The sequence below is a fragment of the Apus apus genome, chromosome 1 (genome assembly GCF_020740795.1).
Source record: "Apus apus isolate bApuApu2 chromosome 1, bApuApu2.pri.cur, whole genome shotgun sequence".
Taxonomy (NCBI): domain Eukaryota; kingdom Metazoa; phylum Chordata; class Aves; order Apodiformes; family Apodidae; genus Apus; species Apus apus.
The window spans coordinates 894,924-920,445 of NC_067282.1; the positions used below are offsets into that span (position 1 = coordinate 894,924).

General features: G+C 49.8%; 1 protein-coding gene across 1 annotated transcript in view; it reads left to right on the forward strand.

The window, feature by feature from the left end:
* Positions 1-25,522, forward strand: part of RNF169 (ring finger protein 169) — a 35,229-nt gene that overhangs the window by 3,323 nt on the left and 6,384 nt on the right. Inside the window, exons 2-5 of the mRNA XM_051641167.1 lie at positions 12,536-12,612; positions 20,635-20,781; positions 22,236-22,348; positions 23,205-23,304. Of these exons, the coding sequence (XP_051497127.1) occupies positions 12,536-12,612; positions 20,635-20,781; positions 22,236-22,348; positions 23,205-23,304 (437 nt within the window). The remainder of the gene's footprint in view (positions 1-12,535; positions 12,613-20,634; positions 20,782-22,235; positions 22,349-23,204; positions 23,305-25,522) is intronic.

Sequence of the window (25,522 nt, forward strand, 5' to 3'; positions counted from 1 at the left end):
AGGGGTGGACTGTTCAGTGGATAAGGAACTGGCTAGATGGTCACATCTAGAGGGCAGGGGTCAACAGCTCTGTGTCCAGATGGAAGCCAGTGACAAGTGGTGTCCCTCAGGGGTCAGTGCTGGGCCCAGTGTTGTTTAATATCTTCATTAACGATATTGATGGTGGCATTGAGAGCACCCTCAGCAAGTTTGCTGATGACACCAAGCTGGGTCGGTATGCCGGAGGGATGGGATGCCATCCAGAGGGACCTGGACAAACTAGAGAAGTGGGCCCAGGTGAAACTCATGAGGTTCAACAAGGCCAAGTGCAGGGTCCTACACCTGGGCTGAGGTAACCCAAGATAGGAATGAACACAGGCTGGGGGAAGTCACACTTGAGAGCAGCCCTGTGGAAAAGGACCTGGGGGTGCTAGTGGACCAAAAGTTGGACATGAGCCACCAATGTGCAGTTGCAGCCCAGAAGGCCGACTCCATCCTGGGCTCTATCAGAAGAAATGTGGCCAGCAGACCAAGAGAGGTGATTCTGCCCCTCTGCTCTGCCCTGGTGAGACCTCGCCTAGAACACTGCGTCCAGCTCTGGTGTCTCCAGCACAAGAAAGATGTGGACCTGTTGGAACGTGTCCAGAGAAGGGCCACAAAAATGATCCAAGGGCTGGAGCAGCTCTCTGATGAGGACAGGCTGAGGGAGTTGGGGTTGTTTGGTCTGAAAAAGAGAAGGCTCCAGGGGAACCTCATAGTGGCCTTCCAGTACCTGAAGGGTACCTACAGGAAAGCTGGGGAGGGGCTTTTTACAGGGACTTGCAGTGAGAGGACAAGGGGTAATGGTTTTAAGCTGAAAGAAGAGAGATTTAGGTTAGAGAGCAGGCATAAATTCTTCATTGTAAGGGTGGTGAGACACTGGAACAGGCTGCCCAGAGATGTTGTGGGGGCTCCATCCCTGGAGGTGTTCAAGGGCAGGTTGGATGGGGCTTTGAGCAGCCAGTTCTAGTGGGAGGTGTCCGTGCCCATGCAGGAGGGTTGGAACTAGATGATCTCTAAGGTTTGTTCCAACTCAAAAAATTCAGTGATTCTGTGGACATCAAGGTAGTTGATCCACTGCAAATGTTAATCTACTGCGTGCAGGGAGAGAGCAGTGGTTGTGGTTTATCTTGATGTTAGTGAGGCTTATCAGAGTGTCACAGGGTGGCCAAGGCTGGCAGGGACCTCTGGAGACCCAGCCCCTGCTCAAAGCAGGGTCAGCAGGAGCAGGTTGCCTAGGACCATCCCAGATGGGTGTTGACTGTCTCCAAGGTTGGAAGCTTTGCATCTCTCTGGGCAAACTGTGCTTAACTATCCTGACAGTAAAAAATTGTTTACTATGTTAAGTGGAACTTTCTGTGTTTCAATTTGTGCCCATTTCCTCTTGTCTTGTCACTGAGCACTACTGAGAAGAGCTTGGCTTTGTCTTCTCTACTGTCTTCCACCAGGCATTGGAACACATTGGCAAAGTCACCCCAAGCCCTTCTCCAGGATGAACGTTCCCAGCTCTCTCAGCCTCCTCTTGTATGTCACATACTTGGGTCACTTAATGATCTTAGTGGCCCTTCACTGGTCAAGATAGACAACATCCTCTTCTTCACTCATCCACTGAACCAGTCGTCTATCACAGAAGACTACTATGATGGTTAAGCCTGCTTTCCTTTTGATAAATCCAAGCTGTCTGCCTCCCTAACATCTCCTTGTCCTTGTCTAGAAGTGGTTTCCTGGAATAGTTGCTCTACCACATTCCCAGAGGTCGAGGATCAATGCCCTGTCATTCCCCCTCCTTGCCGTTTTTGCAGGGAGGAGTGCTTTCTTCCAGGCTTCAAGAACCTGTCCTGATCACCATGACCTTTCAAAGATAATCAAGAGTGGCCTCAGAGTAACACTGACCAGCTCTCTCAGCACACATGGGTGCAACCCATTAGGTCCCATGGACTTGTGTGTGTCTGGTTTGCCTAGATGTTCCCTAACCTCATCCTCCCTCCAACAAGGATGGGTCTTCCTTACTCCAGACTGGTCCCCAGGGCCTGGGGTTCCTGAAGCTACTCTTAGAATCACAGAATGTTTTGGCTTGAAGGGGACTTTAAAAGATCATCTAGTCCAATGGGCAGGGACATCTTCCACTATATCAGCCTCACCTGGAATACTTCCAGTGATGGGGCATCAACAACCTCTCTAAGTGTCCTATGCCAGTGTCTAACCTCCCTCCCTCATCCTAAAGTATTTTATCCTAAATGTCCAATCTAAGCCTACCCTCTTTCAGTTTCAAACCATTGTCCCCTGTCCTGTCACTGCAGGCCCTGGTAAAAAGTCTCCATCTATTTTATAAGCCCCCTGGATATACTGAAAGGCCACAGTAAGGTCTCCCTGGAGCCTTCTCCTCTCCAGGCTGAACACCACAACTCTCCCAGCCTGTCTCCAGAGCAGAGCTGCTCCAGCCCTTGGATCATCTCCATGGCCCTTCTCTGGACTTTGTCCATGAGCTCCATGTCCTTCCTACACTGGGGGCTCCAGAATTGGACACAGTTCTCCAGGACATCTGATACCCTTCAAGCTGCCCTTCTGCTTTCAGCCTGGCTTCCAGCTGCTGTTCCAGAAGATTCTGGGTGCCCCATAGGTCCTGCATCCTCTCTACCTGCTCTGTGGCCATCTCTTAAGTACCATACAGCATGTGGAAAATCACCCTAGATGCTGGTGTAAAAACCAGATTTTGAGCTAAAAACGCAGTTCTGCCTGCCATACTTTGCTAAGTGAGAGTTCTTATATTAAACCAGTTGCCTGGTGAAAGTCTTGGAAGGCAGAGAGAAGCAGCAGATGGAGGCTTGGAGACTGCTGGGATGGGTTTGGGGATTCAGCTGGCCAAGAAGGAATGTAACGTTCATGGCGGGGTGCTCAGCCTGCTTTGTAAGAAAATCAAGTACATTCCCATTTTTGCCACAGAAGGTGGAATGCCCTGTGGGTCAAGACAAAAGGATCTTGTAGAAAAGGACAAGCAGTTGAGATGGTGGCTGTACCTTCTCAGACAGGGGGCACAAGGACTGCCTTCAGTATCAGATACTACACCACATTAATTGATTTTTGCCTGTCAATCCTGACCTCACCATCCCAGATTGTAGATGATTTCAGGGAGCTTGGAAAATCATCAAAGAATCATAGAATGGTTTGGGCTGGAGGGACCTTAAAGACCATCTACTTCAACCCCCCTGCATGGGCAGAGACACCTCCCAGCAGCCCAGGCTGCTCCAAGCCCCATCCAACCTGCCCTTCAACACTGCCAGGGATGGGGCAGCCACAGCTTCTCTGGGCAACCTGGGCCAGGCTCTCCCCACCCTCACAGCCCAGAATTTCTCCCTCACATCTCAGCTCCAGCTCCCTCTGCCAGCTGGAAACTCTTCCCCCTGCTCCCATCCCTCCCTGCCCTTGTCCCAAGCCCCTCCCCAGCTTTCCTGGAGCCCCTTCAGGCCCTGGAAGGTGCTCTCAGGTCTCCCTGGAGCCTTCTCTTCTCCAGGCTGAACACCCCAACTCTCTCTGAAGGACAAGTGTTCCCCCATGAAGTTGGAAAGAAATTAAGTTTCTCCACAGAAAGGGCTTGTTCAGCTGATGAAATTTAAATTCCTACCATAAAAGTGATCCAGGAGGAGAAGAATAAATTATTGTTTGTACAATAGAGCCCCAGGTATTTTTGGAAGGGACAGGGGAAATCTGCTCCCCTACAACCAGGCAGGATTGAGTTTACCTAAACCACTCTTGGGAGACATGATTCTGTTCACACACAGAGGGCAGAAGGGGATCCCACAACCACCTTTATTTCAGCCTCCGAGCACTTGGAAAGTTTTGCCTTAATATCTAATCAAAATCTCCTTTGTCACAAGCAAATTTCTTTTGTTTCCTATGCGAAATAATGAATAACTGACGCTTTTATAAGAGGGGTGGAGTGTTTTTGCCAGACTTCTAACATGACTTCCCCCATCCTTCCTCCAAGTCTTTTTTTGGCTGTGGTTTCCCCCTTTCTCCTCTGGACCAGACCAGTCTAGTTCTTGAGCATTTCCTGGTGATTCCTTAATTTCCTGTCATTTCTGTTGTTTTGTAGCCTGTCGCCAGTGGTTTTTGTCTCAAGACCACAGTGCCAAGGGTTTAGGAACAAGCAGCCCCATGAAGCCTTTCCCTGCTACATGAAAAGCAGTGATTTACTCCCCACATCCAACTGATTGAAGTCAACACCACCTCAGACTTCCTCCTGCTCACAGAGCTGGTGTTGAATGGCTCGTTGATGGGTTAAATTTAAGATTGTCTAGGAAAACAAAGGATAATCAAAGAAATGGGGCAGCTCTGCTCTGGAGCCAGGCTGGGAGAGTTGGGGTGTTCAGCCTGGAGAAGAGAAGGCTCCAGGGAGACCTGAGAGCACCTTCCAGTGCCTGAAGGGGCTCCAGGAAAGCTGGGGAGGGGCTTGGGACAAGGGCAGGGAGGGATGGGAGCAGGGGGCAGGGTTTCCAGCTGGCAGAGGGAGCTGGAGCTGAGATGGGAGGGAGAAATTCTGGGCTGTGAGTGTGGGGAGAGCCTGGCCCAGGTTGCCCAGGGAAGCTGTGGCTGCCCCATCCCTGGCAGTGTTGAAGGGCAGGTTGGATGGGGCTTGGAGCAGCCTGGTCTAGTAGGAGCTCTCCTTGCCTGTGGCAGAGGGGTTGGAACTAGATGATCTTTAAGGTCTCTTCCTACCCAAACCATTCCATGGTTGTTCAGGGGGGTAAAAACCATGCCATGAGACTGTCAGAGTGCTTGCACCTCCATCTCCTCCCTCGCTGTCCTGGCTCCAGTTATCCACAATACTCACATTATTTTTAATCTACCATTCATGCCATTAATGAAGAGAATTATTAGACCCAGAACTGATGTGACCAGACCCTGTGGCCAATGTCAGAGGCTGTCCTAGTATGACAGTTGATCATTAACTCATGGAAAACAATTTTTCAGCTGTGTGTTCATCCATCAAAGTGGTGGCAATACCTGGGACTCGCTGAGCTTCTAAGAATGCGGTTTATAACATCCTCCCAAGTGGAAAAGACCAAATATTTTTTGCTTACTGTTCCTTAGGATGCTGGGGATGGGATTATCCTGCACAGCAGGAACATATCCAGGTAATACAGGAACTAAAGGGTGAGCTAGGAAGTGGCATGCAAGGAAAGCTCATGGAATGAGCTTGTGTCTGCTGGAATTTCACCTCTGTCTTGGGAGAAGCCCTGCTGTACCCAACCTGGCAGCTCTGCAGGTGTCTCCAGCAGCTCCAGGAAAGCACTCAGGCTTTTATAAAAGTTTGTGCCACAGTGCACCCAAGCTGGAATGTCTCCATGAGCCCAAAGGGTTTTGGCACTAATCCCTATCTCACAGAATTCCTGAACCCATCTTTCTGAGGTTAGAAGCAATATATTACTCCTTGCCCCACTCCTCACAGCTTCTCCATCTGGGACTCCAAGCTTCTTCCCTCCAGTGCCTTCATACCACATTCCTGCCTTCCCAACCAGCTCTCCTCCTCCTCCTCTCCCCACAGAGGCAGAAGGATTTTGAATTCATGTGCTGCTCATGATGACACCTAACAGAGCACATCCTGCCAGTCCTTAACTTTCTCTGTACAGAAAAAGCTGTGGATACATTGGTCTCTACAGCAGGTAAAAATTCCTCTCACCCTCAAGATGAACTTGTATCTTTACTTGTTTCCCCCTCATCCCTTGTCCCATCAAAGGAGGTTGGATTGAGTAAATGCAGATTGTTCTTACAGAGCTGGTGTTGGTTTGCTGTCTACCTTCTAGATACTAATGAAATAACAATTAGCTGTAGTTCCCATTTGCATATCAAAACTAAGGCTGCTGTTTTCAAGTATTCAAGTAGCTGCTTCCCCTCTCATTCCTCTGCTTCTCCACGACCTTAAGGAGAACCCCTTTGCTCCACAAAGACAACCACAAACAGTTCAGAATGTACCAAAGGGAATTCCACCAGCTTTCTGAAGCCACCTCTTCTCTCTCCTTCTCACATTCCCAGATGGCCTCTCCGTCTTCCATCTTCCTTTATTCAGAGCCTCTACTCAGGGATTGCTCCAGCAGGAATTCTTGGATTAATACCCAATATGGCTCGTGTGAAACCCACAGCCTGGAATGCAGTGTTGGATGTTGGTGGAAACCAGGCGAGACAGATCACTCGTGGATGAGAAGCATCCAAACTTCTTCCAAAAGTTCTTCCAAAACACCTTTACTTGGCACTTTTCATGCCATCTTTGTTATTTACTTCTTGTTTTCTGTGCTCCTCTTTTGCAAAGTACCTGATCACAGTTCATTTCTGGTAAACATCAAAGCATCACTCTTCCAAACAGTGAAGCTTTCACTTGTTTCTCTTCTCATTAACTGATGGACTTTTTTGTTTTCTCTCTTGCTTTCAATGCCTCCCTGGATCCACTTTTGGGTGGCTTTTCCCAGCTCCCCAGCTCAAGATTTTGAAAATGAGGAAGTGGAACAAGAGGTGGGGGGAAGCAACAGTTTGTGTGCCCCAGCATCTGTGCTAGGGGAGCTGGGTCCCTCTGTTTGGGGGGGGACTGTTCACAAGGGTGTGAAATGATGGGACGAGGGGCAATGGCCTTAAACTAGAGCAGGGGAGATTCAGGTTGGGTATCAGGAAGTTTTCACACTGAGGATGGTGAAGCTCTGGAACAGGTTGCCCAGAGAGGTGGTGGAGGCCCCATCCCTGGAGACATTCAAGGTCAGGCTTGATCAGGCTCTGAGCAACCTGATCTAATCAAAAAGGTCCCTGTGCACTGCAGGGGGGCTGGACTAGATCATCTTTAAAGGTCCCTTCCAACCCCACACATTCTATGATTCTATGATTCTAAATCAAGCAAAATTAAGTGATTCTCCCCCTCTGCTCAGGTGAGGACCTCCCCCACCCCCCGCAGCACTGTGTCCAGCTCTGTGGTCCTCAACCAAAAAAGACATTAACCTGTCCAAGGGAGTCCAGAGGAGGCCATGAAGATGATCAGGGGGCTGGAACACCTCTGCCTATGAAGACAGGCTGAGAGAGTTGGGGGTGTTCAGCCTGGAGGAAGCTCCAGGGAGATCTTAGAACAGCATTTTTACCAAGGCCTGTAGTGACAGGACAAGGGGCAACAGCTTTAAACTGGAAGAGGGCGGGTTTAGGTTGAACATAAGGAGGAATTTCTTCACAGTGGGAATGGTGAGGCACTGGCCCAGGTTGCCCAGAGAAGTTGTGGAAGCCCCATCACTGGCAGTGTTCAAGGCCGGGTCAGATGGAGCTTGGAGCAACCTGGTCTGGTGGAAGAGCATGGAATTGTGGAATCCTTTAGGTTGGAAAAGACCTTTAAGATCATTGAGTCCAACCATGAACATAGCACTGCCAAGTTCACCACAAAGTGCGCCTGCCTGTGGCAGCAGAGTTGGAGTAGGTGATCTTCAAAGGTCCTTTCCAACCCAAACTATTCTATGATTCTGTGAAAATCTGTTGGGAAGACTTGTCACAGGGAGATGATTGAAATTATTGGTAGTAGCCTACTTAGAAGGTAGCAAGTGAGGGAGAAATGAAAGAATGTTAACAGCCGTCAACCCCATTAATGTTTTTTGGTGTCATCTCCAGCTTCAACTGGAACTCCAGGCTCAGAACTAGATTCAATCTACTTTTGTCTTAGCTTGGCTCAGTTCTGTCTCTGGTTTGCTGGGCCAAGATGCCCAAGCAGGGTAGGAGAAAGGGGCTGGTGATGCCACATGTTGTCCTACCAGGAGGTGACAAGCCCCAAGTCTTCCTGCAGCTCCCACCTGGTTTCTGCTTGTGAAGAAGTTGTAGATTTGTGGCTGAAATATTTAGAGTTTTCTTTTTTTGTTTTAAACAAACTGATTGAAGGGAGACCTTCTGAATGCCTGGCAGTATCTCAGGGTGGGTGCAGGAGGATGGAGCCAGACTCTGCTCAGCAGTGCCCAGGGACAGGACGAGGGGCAACGGGCACAAGCGGGAACATGGGAAGTGCCCCTGAAAGATGAGGGAAAACTTCTTGCCTGTGAGGGTGACAGAGCCCTGGGACAGGCTGCCCAGGGAGGGTGTGGAGTCCCCTTCTCTGCAGATATTCCAGCCCCTGGATGCAGCCCTGGGTGATGTGCTCTGGGTGATGCTGCTTCAGCAGGGGAGTGGGACTGGATGATCTCTAGATGTCCCTTCCAACTGACAATTCCGTGGTTCCCTGAAACTATTCCCTGATCCACCAGTACTGAAATAGAAATATATTTGAAGAATGCCATTGGCTTATCTTCATGTAATTCCTTAATAAAATGAACCTTCTTTTAGAAGAACTAGAGTAACTGCTCTTGTTGGAAAACTGTTTCCAAACCTCTCCGGAGTCAGAAAACTTCTTGTTTTGTATGTTGAAAACACAAAGATCTCATCTTAATCTGAAAGTGTAAACACTTAACTGCTGGAAGTTAAAAGGAAAAACAGTGAGAAACTCGAAGTTGTGATTATCCCTGTCAGGAATAAAGGGGAGCTTCACAGTCTGCTGAAAGTTTCCATGGAAGCTGGGGGGGTCTGAGGGGGGTTCAACTTGCCGGATGGCATCGGTTTGGCCAAACCCAGGAGCCTCTGGATGACAGACAGGGAAACGAAGGGTTTCTGAATCAGGTTCAACTTCTCATTTCATCCGTGTGGCTGAATTCACCAGATGGATGTTTCTGACTCTTTGGCCAGTAAATATAAAACCTGCAGGTCAGGAATGCAGGTTGATGGTGTGTAATGTTGAGGTCTGTGTGATAACGTTGACTGGATGGAGTCATTCGAGGGGACTGAGGCTGCAAGTCAAATGGCTCTCACAGAGAGAACCAGGCTTCAATCATTAAAAGATATTTTGTCCTCTCAATTAGTGCAGAAATCAATTGTTTTTGCCAAGATTGAGCACAATAGGATGAAAGTCTTGTCTGCCAGCATAAAAGAGCAGGATGCTGGGTTTGATCCTTCCACTGCGACGGAAGGAGCATCCCAGTGCCAACCTTCCCAGCAGCCCTTCCAAGTCAGCATCATTCAGAAACCATCTCTGTTGGCCCACAGCTTGTTCAAGAGGAAGAGCAAGCAGGACTTTTATTTGCTCCAGGGAGACCTGAGAGCACCTTCCAGTGCCTGAAGGGGCTCCAGGAAAGCTGGGAAGGGGCTTGGGACAAGGGCAGGGAGGGATGGAGCAGGGGGAAGGGTTTCCAGCTGGAAGAGGGGAGATTAGGTTAGATATTAGGAAGAAATTCTGTGCTGTGAGGGTGGGGAGAGCCTGGCCCAGGTTGCCCAGGGAAGCTGTGGCTGCCCCATCCCTGGCAGTGTTGAAGGGCAGGTTGGATGGGGCTTGGAGCAGCCTGAGCTGGTGGGAGGTGTCCCTGCCTGTGTAGGGGGGCTGGAACATGATCTTTAAGGTCCCTTCTACCCAGACCAGTCTGGGATTCTATGAATATGAAGATGCTATAGATAAAATTGCCTCCACCTGATGTTAGACCACCAGCTAAACCAGCTCAACTTTATAGATTGATGTTTCATTATTTCAAATCCCTTCTGACTTGCTGAACCCATGTAAGATCACAGTTGATGTGGTTTGTCTTTACTGTGATGTGCTCCCTCGGGTTAGCTCAGATACTTTTATTACCCTGGAGGGAAAGAAATTACACCTTTATAGCTGTGAAGATAAGGGCTGAGACAAGCCTGAAATATTCAGAAGTAATTGAAGGTTGCTGCGGGAGCCTTACAAATTGCAGCTGCTCTTGGGGCTGTCTCCGTGGAAGTTAAGCTTGATAAAACTCACAAAGGACTGGAACTGCTCAAGGACACAACTGAGAAAAACATTTTGAGAAGCTGGTGGAAGGTTTCCAGCAGCAGGAGTGAGGAATGCAGCCTGGCTTCTCTGGCATCGCCACCGCTCGGGATTTTTATCACACATGTTGGGACATTTTGGATGTTTTCCTTTAAATAATGAGCCTGGTTTGTGCAGGCGTGTGAGGAAGAGGGAATAGCAGATTTGATTTTTCAAAAAATAATCCAAGTTTATAATCCATATGCTTGATGTTTGATTACAAGAGGGTCCCTCCTCGCTTTGGAAGCAAGTGTTAAAGAAATACCTTGTGATTTGTTCAGCTCTGGCCTTGGCAGTGTTCCTGCTCCAGGGCTGCTTGAGCAGGAAGCTCTGGAGGTTCTACTCACTGGTGCACAGGGACTGAAGGTCCCTCTTTCCTGCGTTGAGTGCTTTGAAGCCCTCAGCACAGGAGAGACATGGAGCTGTTGGAGAGGGGTCAGAGAAGGGCCATGGAGATGATGGGAGGGCTGGAGCAGCTCTGCTCTGGAGCCAGGCTGGGAGAGTTGGGGTGTTGAGCCTGGAGAAGAGAAGGCTCCAGGGAGACCTGAGAGCACCTTCCAGGGCCTGAAGGGGCTCCAGGAAAGCTGGGGAGGGGCTTTTCACCAGAGAGGGCAGTGACAGGACAAGGGGTGATGGTTTGAAACTGAAAGAGGGGAAATTGAGGTCAGACATCAGGAAGAAATTCTTCCCCATGAGGGCAGGAAGGCACTGGAACAGGTTGCCCACAGAGGTTGTGGCTGCCCCCTCCCTGGAGGTGTTGAGGGGCAGGTTGGATGGGGCTTGTGCAGCCTGGGCTGGTGGGAGGTGTCCCTGCTCATGGCAGGGGGGTTGGGACCTGATGGTCTTTAAGGTCCCTTCCAACCCAAACCATTCTGTGAGTCTAAGTGATGGGGCTTTCCGCTAGGAACTTTACCAGCAACCTGGTGGGAAGCAGGACAGGTGAAAACAGGATTTAGTCAGTCTTGATGAGGGGTGTTGCAGCAGCAGGGCTGTGACCTGACCCCAGGGGTTGGCCGATGTGGCCCTAAGCCAGGGGCTGCCTGGCAGGGCTGTCGGCTGCCGATTGCTTTTTGTTTGGTTTACTTACCCCACAAGGAGCTTTTCAGGCCAATTCATTGGAGGAATAAAAACATTTCCTAAACAAAACATGCAGTGGAGCTGCAGGTTTATACCCCTTCATTTTAGCAAGCTGGGAAGAGGAAATAGCACTGATGTTTCCTCATTGCTCATCTGCTCGTTCTAACCCTGAGCATAGGACGTCGGGATGATGAGCTGTGCTGCAGTCTGCCTGCAGCCTGAGACAGAGTGAGCTGGGCCAGGACGGGTGTTCAAGGGTTGTTGTTTTATTCCAGTTGTTCCCTTTTCCACCCAGGCTCCCTCTTCTGCAGTGCAGCTTGCCCAGACTTGTGCTGCACAGAAGCAGGAGGAGCTTTCGAGACTGACATAAAGAAAAGAGTCATTTGGGGAGTTACAGACCCCAGGGATGGAGGTTAAACTATATCCCTGTGCCAATATTCTTTTGGTATCTTAATTCCCGAGGGGGAAGGGAGGAAGCTGGAGCAGGAGGGGAATTCCTGCTGGACAGAGCAGCCTGCCCAGCCAGCTTAGAAAGGTCAACCTCGGGAAGCGCGTTGGGAGCGGGATGAAGGCTGCGCTTGCTCCGGAGCTGTGGGAAGCACTGCAGGGAGCTGGGGAGGTGACAGGGACCTCGAGATGTAAAAACACCGTTTCTATAACAAACGGAGAGTGTTTAGGGGATGAGGAGGGGACTGGAGTTTCTGCCCTGTGAGGAAAGGCTGGGAGAGCTGGGGCTGCTCAGCTGGAGAAAAGGAGGCTGAGGGGGGATCTGATCAGTGCCTGTAAATATCTGCAGGGGGTGTCGGGAGGGGGGGGCCAGACTCTGCTCAGGGGTGCCCAGGGACAGGACAAGGGGCCATGGGCACAAACTGGAGCACAGGAGGTTTGACCTGAATGTGAGAAAATCCTTCTTGGCTGTGAGGGTGACAGAGCCCTGGGACAGGCTGCCCAGGGAGGCTGTGGAGTCTCCATCCCTGGGGACATCCCAGCCCCAGCTGGACGTGTTCCTGTGGGATCTGCTCTAGGGGATCCTGCTCTGGCAGGAGGTTGGACTAGAGGATCTCCAGAGGTCCCTTCCAACCCTGACAACTCTATGACTGTTCTGAATGTGTTCCTTTAAGTGGCAGAAGGGTATGGGTGTGAATTTGGGGTGTTGTGCTGCTGCTGTCAGCCTGTTCCTTGGATATCTGGCTGGAGCAGACCCTTCAATCCTGGTTTTATTTCTAGGACTCAGATTCCCTGTGACATCTCAGAGCTGTTACTTAACCTCTGTGTTTACATCCTCCTCGTACTCCCCTGATTGCTTAACTGCTTGTGGAGAACCCTTGAGAATCTCAAAAGAAAGCACAGAAGTGCAAAGTGGTTTTACTTGGTCATGCTCCTCCCAGAGTTCCTGGGTGTTAAACAGACTTTTAGTAGTGGTGTAGAAGCATAAACTGATGTGCTTGAAAAAATGCTGCAGAGCCTCTTGTGGAGAGCTTACCCTTTTTTGGGAAATATAGACAACTCCAGTCATCATGCACTAAAAAGTGTTTCCTTTTGTTGTTTTTTGTTTCTCCCTTCTCTTTCCAGACTTTATATTCAGAGCACCCATTAAGTTAAGCAAACCAGGGGAACTCCGAGAAGAATATGAAAGCCAGCTAAGGAAGGTACAGTATTCTGTGCAATTGTGGTTTTTCTTCCAGAATAACTTGGATTTCCTGCAGGAATGCCATCCTACCTGTAAAAAAACTCGAAGGGCTTTGTATTCCTGCACTGTAACAAAGGTCATTTATTCCCTGTGTGCTGTTCAGCCAGTTCAGGAAAATGTTGGCAGTTATTGAGCATGTAGAAGCCAGGTTTTGCTGTCCTAGGCTGCCTTCCAGAACATGGAAATGTACCTTCCTGGGTGGACGTGGAATGACTGTTGGGTTGTACAGGGTTTATTAGAGCAGCAGTATTTGTGGATGTAATTCCATAAAGGCTTTTGCAGCATGAAGCATCTCCTGCAGTAACATCCTTCTCAAAGCCATCCCTCCCCAGCTAGAGCTTGCTGTCTATTTTTAGGCAAGAAAAAAATGTCATTTAAAGAGAAAAAACTGAGAACGGAATAAAAGCTTTTCAGCTGTTTCTGAGTTGAAATCTGGGAAAATCATGGAATCATAGAATGGTGAAGGTTGGAAGGGACCTTAAAGACCATCAGGTTCCAACCCCCCTGCCATGAGCAGGGACACCTCCCACCAGACCAGGCTGCACAAGCCCCATCCAACCTGCCCTTGAACACCTCCAGGGATGGGGCAGCCACAGCCTCCCTGGGCAACCTGTTCCAGTGCCTTCCTGCCCTCATGGGGAAGAATTTCTTCCTGATGTCTGACCTCAATCTCCCCTCTTTCCATTTAAAACCATCACCCCCTGTCCTGTCACTGCCCTCTCTGGTGAAAAGCCCCTCCCCAGCTTTCCTGGAGCCCCTGCAGGCCCTGGAAGGTGCTCTCAGGTCTCCCTGGAGCCTTCTCTTCTCCAGGCTCAACACCCCAACTCTCCCAGCCTGGCTCCAGAGCAGAGCTGCTCCAGCCCTCCCATCATCTCCATGGCCCGTCTCTGACCCCTCTCCAACAGCTCCATGTCTCTCCTGTGCTGAGGGCTCCAGAGCTGGACACAACACTCCAGGGGGTCTCAGCAGAGCAGAGCAGAGGGGCAGAATCCCCTCCCTGGCCCTGCTGGCCACACTTCTTGTGATGCAGCCCAGGACACAATTGCCCCTCTGGGCTCCAGCCCTCCCTGGGGGCTCATGTCCAGCTTCTCATCTCCTCCCACCCCCAAGTCCTCCTCCTCAGGGCTGCTCTCCAGCCACTCTCCCCCCAGCCTGGATTTGTGCCTGGGGTTGTGCTGACCCAGGGGCAGGACCCTGCACTTGGCCTTGGTGAACTTCATGAGGTTGGCACTGGCCCTTCTCTCCAGCCTGTCCAGGTCCCTCTGGATGGATCCCTTCCCTCTAGGGTGTCAGCTGCTCCTCACAGCTTGGTGTTGTCAGCAAACCTGCTGAGCAGACACTCAATCCCACTGACCATGTCTGCAACAAAGATGTTGAGCAGCACCGGTCCCAGTGCTGACCCCTGAGAGACACACTTAAATCTTAAGTGCACTTAAATCTTATTTATATAAAAATCCAGTTTATCAATTAACTAAAACATGCATCACTGTATTTAGCAGTTTAATTTTTTTTACTGTAATTTTTAGGATGAGTTACAGTGAAAAACTCCCTGTTTTCCCTCAGCAGATCTTTGGCTTTAAGAAGAAATAAAAAAATTTATATATGAATTAACTATAAACCTTTCTAGGCTTTTATAAATCTCTCTGTAATGGTGAGTGGGAGACTTTCCATACTGATATTGGTGCTCACTCATCACTGATGCTGCCAGATTTGTTGCTTGATGCCTTCAATCCAGCTGCAAGGCCTGAATTTCCTGGGTGTCCAGAGGAGCAGGAACCACCTGAGTTCACAGGGTTTTTAGCTCTGCACTTCTTCCAGCTGCCTCCAGACTGGTGCAGATCTGGATCTTCTGGAAGGATTAAACCATCTTTTCTCCCTTGGTCCATAAAAAATTCAGAGGAGCCTTGTATCCATGTGGGACAAAGTGAGTTCTTTGTCACCGTTTGCTCATCCTGGGCACTCCGTTACCAGCTTTAGATAGGATTTATATAATTAAGTCCAATTAAGCACAGTTTGAAGCATAGTCAGAGTGCAGCTGAAGAGGTTCTTGCATCTACTGCTTGACTCCAGGATAAAAGATACCACGTGCAGTCCCATGCCAACACTTCTCACTTCCCCACTAGTCAAAAGGAAATACTTTTAACATGGTTCTTGCATTTTGGGAACATTTTTGTCTCATTCCTGCTCAGCCTTCCCCTTTTTGCTCACTGTGGGATCACAGAGTCACAGAATGTTAGGGGTTGGAAGGAACCTCTGGAGATCATCAAGTCCAACTCCCCTGCTGCAGCAGGAACACCCAGGGCAGGTCACACAGGAACACATCCAAGTGGGTCTTGAAAGTCTCCAGAGATGGAGATTCCACACCCTCCCTGGGCAGCCTGTCCCAGGGCTGTGTCACCCTCACAGGAAAGAAGTTTTTCCTCATGTTGAGGTGCAACTCCCTGTGTTGTCACTTGGTGCTGTTTCCCCTCGTCCTGTCACAGGCACCACTGAAAAGAGACTGGCCCATTCTTGACACCCACCCTGCAGATATTGATAGACATTAATAAGGTCCCCTCTCAGTCTTCTCTTCTCCAGACTAACCAGCCCCAGGTCTCTCAGCCTTTCCCCATCAGACAGATGTTCCAGTCCCTTCATCATCCCTGTAGTCTCACTTGGACTCCTTCCAGCATCTCCCTGCCCCTCTTGAACTGGGGAGCCCAGAACTGGACACAAGACTCCAGGTGGGGTCTCACTAGAGCAGAGGGGGAGGAGAACCTCCCTTGACCTGCTGGCCACACTGTTCTTAATGCATCCCAAGACACTACTGGCACTCTTGGCCACAAGGGCACATTGCTGTCCCATGGATAACCTGTTGTCCAACAGGACCCCAGAGTCCTTCTCCATGGGGCTGCTTTCTAGCAGCTCAACCCCTCATCTCTATCAGTTCATGGTGGTTTTTCTTCCCAGGTGCAGGACTCTACACTTATTCTTGTTGAACCTCATGAGGTTCCTCTTTGCCCAGCTCTCCAGCCTGTCTGGATCTCACTGAATGGCTGCACAGCCTTCACGTGGATCAGCCAACCCTCCCAGATTTGTGTCATGAGCAAACTTGCTGAGGACACACTCCACCAGGTCATTCATGAAGCTGTTGAATAAGACTGGGCACATAATATTGACCCCTGAGAAACACCACTAGTCACAGGTTTCCAACTGGACTCTGCACCATTGATCACAACCCCCTGGGCTCTCTTGTTTACCCAGTTCTCCATCCATCTCACTGCCCATAGGCTTGTTTCACCCCCTCCTGGTTTAAACTTACTTTTTATGAACTTCATCTGAAAGAGCTGGTGTGTGGGGGAGAGTCTCTGAATCATCATCTAAGAGAAAAGGGCAATGTCATTTTGCTGACAAAATGATGCACTCGTGCTTTTTCTTTATTCCAGGCAAAACTGGGGCTGTTGCCACTTAGTGAGAGTCTCTTGGTGTCTCTGAACTTCTGACTTAGGCAGGAGGAGACAGGAACTCAGGTTTGAGAGTTGAACCTTGTGTATGACTGGGCTTCCCTCCGTGTCTCGAGGCAAGAGGTGTCATCTCAGCTTCCCTTCCCCTGGAACAGGGATAACTCGTGCTGGCTTTCCTCCCAGAGAAGGGAGAGGAACATTCATCAGCTTTTACATCTCCCAGATGTGAGCTGGTTTGATCAATGCTAGCTCCTGACCTGCTTCCCAGCCTTCAGCAGTTGAAAACAAAGCAGTTGCCATAATTACACACTGAAGAATTTTTATTAGAAGTGGATCATCTCGTAGGGTAATTTTCTCCACTGGCTTTCAAGAGATGAAATATTTGCTGTTTGTGCAGGTATTTTTTTACCCCTCCTTTCTTACCCTAGCACCCTTGGTGCTCTCCCATTTGCTGTTTCTCCAGAGGAGGGTATCATTTCTGTGTCCTGAGAACCCTCACTCATCCTGCTGAAGTGTCTGTCTGTCAGGAGCAGTTTATTGCTTGTAATCACACACGCAGAGTCAGGAGGGAAACTCCTACCCGAGGCGTGTGCTGACATGCAGCTCCCAGCAGCCTGGGAAGCAGGCAGGGAGGGAGCAGCAAACCTGGCCAGGTTCTGGAGTGGTTGGGGAGAAGGAGTCAAAGGTGAGTTTACCAAACTTTTGGAAAGAAATGTTGGGGAGCGGTGGAACAGCACTGCAGGGAGCTGGGGAGGTGATGGGGACCTGGAGATGTAAAACAGCATTTCTGTAGGAAACAGAGAGTGTTTAGGGGATGAGGAGGGAACTGGAGCATCTGGCTGTGAGGAAGGGCTGGGAGAGCTGGGGCTGCTCAGCTGGAGAAAAGGAGGCTGAGGGGGGATCTGATCAGGGCTTGTAAATATCTCCAGGGGGTGTCAGGAGGAGGGGGGCAGACTCTGCTCAGGGGTGTCCAGGGACAGGACAAGGGGCCATGGGCACAAACTGGAGCACAGGAGGGTCAAGCTGACCATGAGGAAAACTTCTTGCCTGTGAGGGTGACAGAGCCCTGGGACAGGCTGCCCAGGGAGGCTGTGGAGTCTCCTTCTCTGGAGACATCCCAAACCTGTCTGGACATGTCCCTGTGGGATCTGCTGCAGGTGTTCCTGCTCCAGCAGGGGGGTTGGACTGGCTGATCTTCAGAGGTCCCTTCCAACCCTGACAAGTCTGTGACTGTGACTATCAAGAATGATGTTCCTGAAACTCTCATGTTTTCAGCAATTCTCAAGATAAAAAATGAGTGGCTGCTTGTGTTTTTCCTGCAGTCTCAACCAGGATATTGGAAAGGACCACAGACAGGGGCTCACATCTTTTCTGATAACCACACTGCTAGTAGCAGCTGGCAGGCCTGCATCCAGAATTCCAAAGATGCTACTCAGATAAAATAAGATACTTCCCCCACGGTGGGTGTTTCACTCCAGCTTGTTTCTAGTCCTCATCTCCCAACTCAGTATTGACACATTTTTAAATCTCTGGGAAATCATTTACATTAGGCTACTTAGGTGTTGTTTTTTAATTAGTACAGATTTTATCATTAGAGTTTTCTTTTGTTTGCAACCTGAATTCTGGACCTTAAGTCCTTTTTGCATGCTGTTTATTTGGGGTAGGATCCTGTTGCTTTTTTTCCCTCCTCACTGTCAGCAGGGCTTGTTCTTGCACTTCCCATTAACTGTCCTGTGGGTTGGCCTAAAATCCTTGTATTTTCCTGTGGTTATTGCACATGCTTGTGGCTTCAGTTTTGGGAATCACATATAATTTTATAAGATAGACAAAAATGAAGACTTCTATAAGTCTTTCTTCTGTTGAGAAATATGGAAGGGACACAAGTCTTGGGTTGTATTTTAGCTGGCCAAAAAAAGTCATCTTTGTGATAAATCTTGATGGGAGCTTGTTTTTCAGATACTTTTACAAGGCAGAAATACTGTTCATGAAACTTAAAGCAGACTGTTCATCATGTCTGCATCATCTGGCCATCATCTATATTAGTCAGACACTTGGGTTGTAGTTATTGCTTGAGATTATTAATAGATCAGGAATTTAAAGGTACATCTTAAAACAACTCTAAAGAAGAAGTCAAACCAGTCTTTGAAAACTTCTGCTAAAAAAACACAATCAGCCCAAACTGTGGAGTTTTTCCTGGTTTCTTCCTTCTCTCCTCCTGCCTCTTTCTTCCTCATCTCTAGGGTTTCATATTTGGTAAAATCAGGTTCTTCCCAGTCTGAAAATCATGATGTGCTTTTAGTCTAACACATCATCAACACTGTTTTCTTTCTCTCTTCATCTTTTAGCTCAGGTTCACCAGCATATCCATGGGGTGTTTTTCTCCCCCCATGCAGCAGGGAAGAAAAATCCTACATATTTTTGGAAGAACGTGGACTTGTTGCCACATCACCCCCTGTCTTTATGTGCAGTGCTGTAGGATCAGTGCCCAAGGAGGCCTTGGGCTTTGCTGGAGGGAAGTTGCAAGAGTGTGAGAAGACAGGAGGGAATGTAACAGGGCAGCTTCACTCTCCTGTGTGAGGAATAAACCCAAGTGTTTGATGTTGTGGTGCTGAGCCAAAGCTGTGATTCATCAGACCTGTCAATCAAAGGTCAGGCTTGTTGTCCCAGACAAGGATAACTTCTGCACAGAGGTTGGGTGGAGGAAAGAGGAAGACCCTGGTGTATATACATACACATGTAGACTCTTCATGGCCAGTGTGTAAGTCTGAAGTTGAAGAAGAGAGGAGAGACAAGAGGAGTGATGAGTGAGAAGGGAACTGGGTGAGGTTACCCTGAGTAGGGACAATCAGATGGGGCTGTTGGAACTATGTACTGCAGAGCCTGCTCCTCAGGAGAAAGTGGTGGAAAGGAGGAGAAAAGGAGGCTTGCTGGGTTTGGGTTGCAAATCTGCAGAAAAGAGGTTCTGGCAGAAATAGGGAGGTTTTTTCCTTAGGTAACAGCAAAATTATGCAGCAGGACAGGCAGCATGTCAGAGTCATGAACCATGCTGGGAATAATCTTTTGGGTCAGAAAAAAAGAGGTCTCTACAGAGAGAGCCTGGCCAGGAGGAGCTTGTGGACACTAAAGATTCACCTTGGTTGATTAAAAGGGGTCACCAAGTGATGGACTGTGTTTTTTGGAGGGAGGGAAGGACAGAAAGTTCACTTTTCTTATTACCCACTTTCCATATTACTAGACTTCCACAAACTCAAGAATTGCAGGGGATCTTCTGGGAAGATTAAGGAGTGTATGGGGACTGGCAGTTAATGGAAGAGGCACATGACAGAAGGCAGAGAAAAAAAAAAAAAAGCCTTCAGTGCAGAAAAAGGATGGGAAGTGCAGCAGGATGCAGCTGGGGCTGCATTTCTTGTGCAGCCTTTGGGTTTGGAAGATAGAATAATTGAAGGGACACCTCCCACCATTCCAGGCTGCTCCAAGCCCCATCCAACCTGCCCTTCAACACTGCCAGGGATGGGGCAGCCACAGCTTCCCTGGGCAACCTGGGCCAGGCTCTCCCCACTCTCGCAGCACAGAGTTTCATTGTAATGCCCAACCTAAATCTCCCCTCTTCCAATTTTAATTCATTCCCCATTGTCTTCTCACTACAAGCCCTTGTCCCAAGCCCCTCCCCAGCTTTCCTAGAGCCCCTTCAGGCACTGGAAGGTGCTCTAATGTCTCCCTGGAGCCAATAAAGCCAATAAAGCTCCTGTTTGCTCTTCCTCTTTACCAAGCTGTGGGTCAACAGAGGCTGTTTCTGAGTGATGCTGACTTGGAAGGGCTTCTGGAAAATGCCGGAGTGCAGCCCATGTGAAGAAAACGGGATCTCATACATATATATAAAGTGTGTAGGTTTCAACATGGGAATTGCTGTGTCCAACCAGTTTGGATTTAGGTGATGCTGCCTACGTGTCTGCCTGAAGTCCGTTGGAAGACTGAAATTGGAAGTGTCATAGCTTGCATGAAACTACTGGTTTGCACATTTTTGTCTCTCTACTTTAGAAATTCTTCCCCAGGAGGGCAGGAAGGCACTGGAACAGGTTGGGAGGCTGTGGCTGCCCCCTCCCTGGAGGTGTTGAAGGGCAGGTTGGATGAGGCTTGTGCAGCCTGGTCTGGTGGGAGGTGTCCCTGCTCATGGCAGGGAGGTTGGAACCTGATGGTCTTTAAGGTCCCTTCCAAGCCAAACCATTCTATGATTCTATGAAACTGGTGTGGCAGAGAAGTCTCTGTCAAAGCCTGGACCAAGCAGTGTCTTTGCTGTTTTGCAAAGAAGAAAATATCCATGGTGTCTGTGGGGGGTGCAGGAACATGGAAGTGTTGTAGAAACCAGCTGATCTTCACATCATTGCTGCTGAGGGGAGGCAGTGGCTCTGATCTGAAGTGGAGAAATGAAGACGCAAAATTAAATGTTGTGGCCAGACTCTTGGAAAATCATCTATGGGCAGCCATGTGTGGGACTGAAAATGTTTTAAAAATGCTGTCTCTTTTGTCACTGTTTCCAGCTGAGAGAAGAAAAACTACAAGAAGAAAAGGCTTCTGAGGATCTGATCCACAAGTTCATTCTAGATGACATGGACGTAGGAAAAAGGAAAATGGAAGAACAGCAGAAAAAAGATGAATCTTTAGTGTTTAAAGTAAACCAAGAGTGTGTAAGTAAGCTTGGACTTCTCTTCCCATGTTGTAGGCACTGAGTGGCAGGTGAAGTGCTGCTGAGACTCAGCCCTGGAACGAGAACTAGTTTGAAGGCCTTAACTAGCTGAAATCTGTTCCTGCTGGTTAAATTGGGATCTTTCATCCTTTGATACAGGGAGCTTTCCAGAATTATATGACTGATTTTGTTACAGCCCTTGAAGGCTGTGAGCTAACAGATTATAAAGGTCCTTGTTTATGAGAACTGTCTTCCAAGGTTTGTTGTGACTAGAGATGTTCTAGAGGTTTCTGTCCCTCCTTTTGCCCACTGTACTCATCTCTGATGGTGCGGCTCTTCCAAAACTATCAATTAGATCTGTAGAGGTAACCACTCTGCTTTGTGTATCCCTGGTCTTCAGGCATATGTGCATTTCCATGGTCACATCTCCATGGATCTCCTGCAATGCAGGTGTGCAGTGTTGTGGTCCAGCAGGTTCTTCATGCTGAGTTTTGCCCATTTCTTATTTCAGTCATCAGGCTCTGCAGGGAATGCTCTGAAGACTTAAAGACTGACAGGCTGCATGGCCAGCAGGCCAAGGGGGTTTCTCCTCCCACTCTGCACTGCCCTGGGGAGGCCTCACCTGGAGCACAGGGTCCAGTTCTGGGCTCCCCAGTTCAAGAAGGACAAGGAGCTACTGGGAAGAGCCCAGCACAGGCCACTGGGATGCTGAGGGGACTGGAGCATCTGGCTGTGAGGAAAGGCTGGGAGAGCTGGGGCTGCTCAGCTGGAGAAAAGGAGGCTGAGGGGGGATCTGATCAGGGCTTGTAAATATCTCCAGGGGGTGTCAGGAGGGGGGGGGGCCAGACTCTGCTCAGGGGTGCCCAGGGACAGGACAAGGGGCCATGGGCACAAACTGGAGCACAGGAGGTTTGACCTGAGTGTGAGAAAATCCTTCTTGCCTGTGAGGGTGACAGAGCCCTGGGACAGGCTGCCCAGGGAGGCTGTGGAGCCTCCATCCCTGGGGACATCCCAGCCCCACCTGGATGTGTTCCTGTGGGATCTGCTCTAGGGGATCCTGCTCTGGCAGGGGTTGGACTGGGTGATCTCCAGAGGTCCCTTCCAACCCCCACCACTCTGTGATTCTGTACTATCCCCTAATACCTTTTTGTCTGACATGTTTCCTTGATGAATAAATTAACTTTCTTCAGTGAGTGGCATCTACACATCCCAGCTCTCTGCTTCCTCTGGCATGATAAGAGCTTTTGAGGCAGCCTCTTGAGCTCCTGCAGCTCCACTGAAGGAAGCCACACCTGTACCTGCTGGCAGGTTCCACCCTCAGTTCATGTCCTCTAGGTGTGATCAGAACACGGGGGCTTTGGGAATCTTTTCATAACCTTTGCCAGAAAGAGCTTTGTTTTCCAAGTGATTCTGTCTGTGGTACATGTCAGCTAACTCTTCCTTGGTTGACTTCAGTTTCCTGAACGTCTCTCGGATTCAGAGAATGAAGAACCATTCCCGGGCAGGCAGGCACATCGCTCAGCTTTTGTTTCCAAGACCAGTGCTTACTCCTTTGCCTTCCTTTCAGGGTAAGATGCTGAGACTTTATTCAAGGTGATCCATGGCCATTACAGTTGCTGTTTTGGCTGTTGTTCTAAGCGTGCCTGAGGTGCTTTAAATGTCGTTAAAACGGTGGTTCCGATTCAAAATGAAGTAATATTTTAAATGGAATTTTAGAACAGACTCATTGGTTGAATATAATGTCCATCTGTGTGTTGGGTTGTTCATGTTCCATCTACATGTTGGGGGTGTTCAGCCTGGAGAAGAGAAGGCTCCAGGGAGACCTGAGAGCACCTTCCAGTGCCTGAAGGGGCTTGGAGCATCCTGGGCTGCTGGGAGGTGTCCCTGCCCATGGCAGGGGGGTTGGAACCTGATGATCTTTAAGGTCCCTTCCAACCCAAACCAGTCTGGGATTCTGTGTTCTGATTACCACCAACCTGCCCTTCAACACTGCCAGGGATGGGGCAGCCACAGCTTCCCTGGGCAACCTGGGCCAGGCTCTCCCCACCCTCACAGCCCAGAATTTCTCCCTCACATCTCAGCTCCAGCTCCCTCTGCCAGCTGGAAACCCTTCCCCCTGCTCCCAGCCCTCCCTGCCCTTGTCCCAAGCCCCTCCCCAGCTTTCCTGGAGCCCCTTCAGGCACTGGAAGGTGCTCTAAGGTTTCCCTGGAGCCTTTTCTCCTCCAGGCTGTGCAGAAGATCCAGGATTCCCAGATCTCTCTGTGATTCCTGGATCCCTTTACCCTGAGGCCATAGGAGGTGTATCCTACAGCCAGGTGCTGCCAAGGCTGTTGCCTCCCCCACAGGGAGCTGCTGCCAGGGCTGTTGTGCTGGTTGTTCCTCAGGTCATGAACAATCTCCTCTTCTCACCCACCTGCTTTTCAGGAACTTAACCTCCAAGGTGGAAAGGAGTCGGAGCTGCAACGACACCATTCAGGAGAGATCAAAGAGCAGGCAGAGATCAGCCCCAGCCAACAAAACAAAGGTACCAGCTGCATCTGTAGAGTTCCTGCATGTAAATATTCTTATCTGAGGTTACACAGCACCAGTAATCTGGAGATATAAAGTGTGTTTGTGGCTCTGCTGGGGCTGTGTTATCACCACGGGGCCAATCACTTCCTTGCAGCTCACAATAAAAACCTGCTAGGTGAGGAATTACTGAGCAGAAAAGCAGGCAGTTTACAGTGTTTGTCAACACTGGAGGATAATTGGAAGCTGGAAGGGTAGTCATCATGTTTTTGTTCTGTAGTTAACTTTCTTTTCAAGGCTGAATCCCCAGCTGACCTAAGAAAAATCTTGCAAGAGTTTAGAAAAAAATCCCTTTTGCTCCCCCTTTCCCTCCTGTTCTTTCCAAAGCTGTTAGGACAGAGCAAAGCTCATTGCTCTCCCGACCTTAGGATCATTTCCTTAGCACTTCCATGCTGTGGGAAGAGCTGGCCTGGCCTTGCTTCCCTTCTTATCAGCAGACCAAGTGAATTAACTATATCATTTGCCCTGTGCAACAGGCCTGACCTTTCAGTGCCCCACAGTGCCCCAAAAAGCCCCAAAATGAGCAGTGAACATGAACTACCACTGGAAACCTGAGCGGGAGGTTTTTCAGGCTCTTTCAGCTGTAATGGCTTGGTACCTTCCACTCAGTGGAGATGACCTTTGCAAGCACCTTTCCCTGCAACGTGCCTGGCAGAACCACTGAACCCGCAGGCCCTGCCAGCAGAGACAAGTTTTGCACACTTGGTCTTGTACTGATCCAGGGCTGGGAACAGCTCTGGGGTCCCCAACACAAGAAGGACACGGAGCTGTTGGAGAGAGGCCAGAGGAGGCCCCGGAGATGCTGGGAGGGCTGGAGCAGCTCTGCTCTGGAGCCAGGCTGGGAGAGTTGGGGTGTTGAGCCTGGAGAAGAGAAGGCTCCAGGGAGACCTGAGAGCACCTTCCAGGGCCTGCAGGGGCTCCAGGAAAGCTGGGGAGGGGCTTGGGACAAGGGCAGGGAGGGCTGGGAGCAGGGGGAAGGGTTTCCAGCTGGCAGAGGGAGCTGGAGCTGAGATGGGAGGGAGAAATTCTGGGCTGTGAGGGTGGGGAGAGCCTGGCCCAGGTTGCCCAGGGAAGCTGTGGCTGCCCCATCCCTGGCAGTGTTGAAGGGCAGGTTGGATGGGGCTTGGAGCAGCCTGGGCTGCTGGGAGGTGTCCCTGCCCATGCAGGGGGTTGGAACCTGATGATCTTGAAGGTCCCTTCTAACCCAAACCATTCCGTGATGACTCCATGTTGCTCGGAAAATGGTACAATCGCCACTGGGCTCTCTAACTTGACCCCCGTGATCCCCAAGCTACACATCTCCAAGTTGATGAGCATGGGCCATGGTCCAGTTTCCACCTAAGCTGATTGGAGCTGAACTGAGCTCAAAGGAAGAGTCAATAACTGACCTTCCCTCCCAGGACTCTGGGGTTTTTTTAAGTAGGTGGCTGATGGGCCTGACCAGTGAAGAGTTACACTACAAGGGTGCTCCACAAACTTATTCTGACTTCAAAACAAGGTAGTGGAAAAAGACCTGGGGGTACTAGTGGATGAAAAGCTGGACATGAGCCACCAATGTGCAGTTGCAGCCCAGAAGGCCAAGCACATCCTGGGCTGCATCCAAAGAAGTGTGGCCACCAGATGGAGAGAGATGATTCTGTCCCACTATTCTGCCCTGTTGGGACCTGACCTGGAGTGCTGCATCGAGCTCTGGAGCCCCCAGCACAGGAGTAATTTGGACCTGTTGGAGCAAGTGCAGAGCAGGGCAACAAAAATGATCAGAGGGGCTGGAGCAGCTCTCTGATGAGGACAGGCTGAGGGAGTTGGGGTTGCTCAGCCTGGAGAAGACTCTGGGGAGACCTTATAGGGACCTTCCAGTATCTGAAAGGGGCCTATAAGAAGGCTGGGGAGGAGCTGTTCACAAGGGCATGTAAGGATAGGACAAGGGGTGATGGTTTCAAGCTAGAGAAGGGAGGTTTAGGTTGGACATGAGGAAAAAGTCCTTTAAGATGAGGGTGAGGGATCACTGGAACAGGTTGCCTAGAGAGGTGGTGGAGGCCCCGTCCCTGGAGACATTCAAGGTCAGCCTTGATGGGGCTCTGAGCAACCTGGTCTAGTGTGAGATGTCCCTGCTTATTGCAGGGGGGTTGGACTAGATGACTTTAGAGGTCCCTTCCACCCCAAGATATTCTATG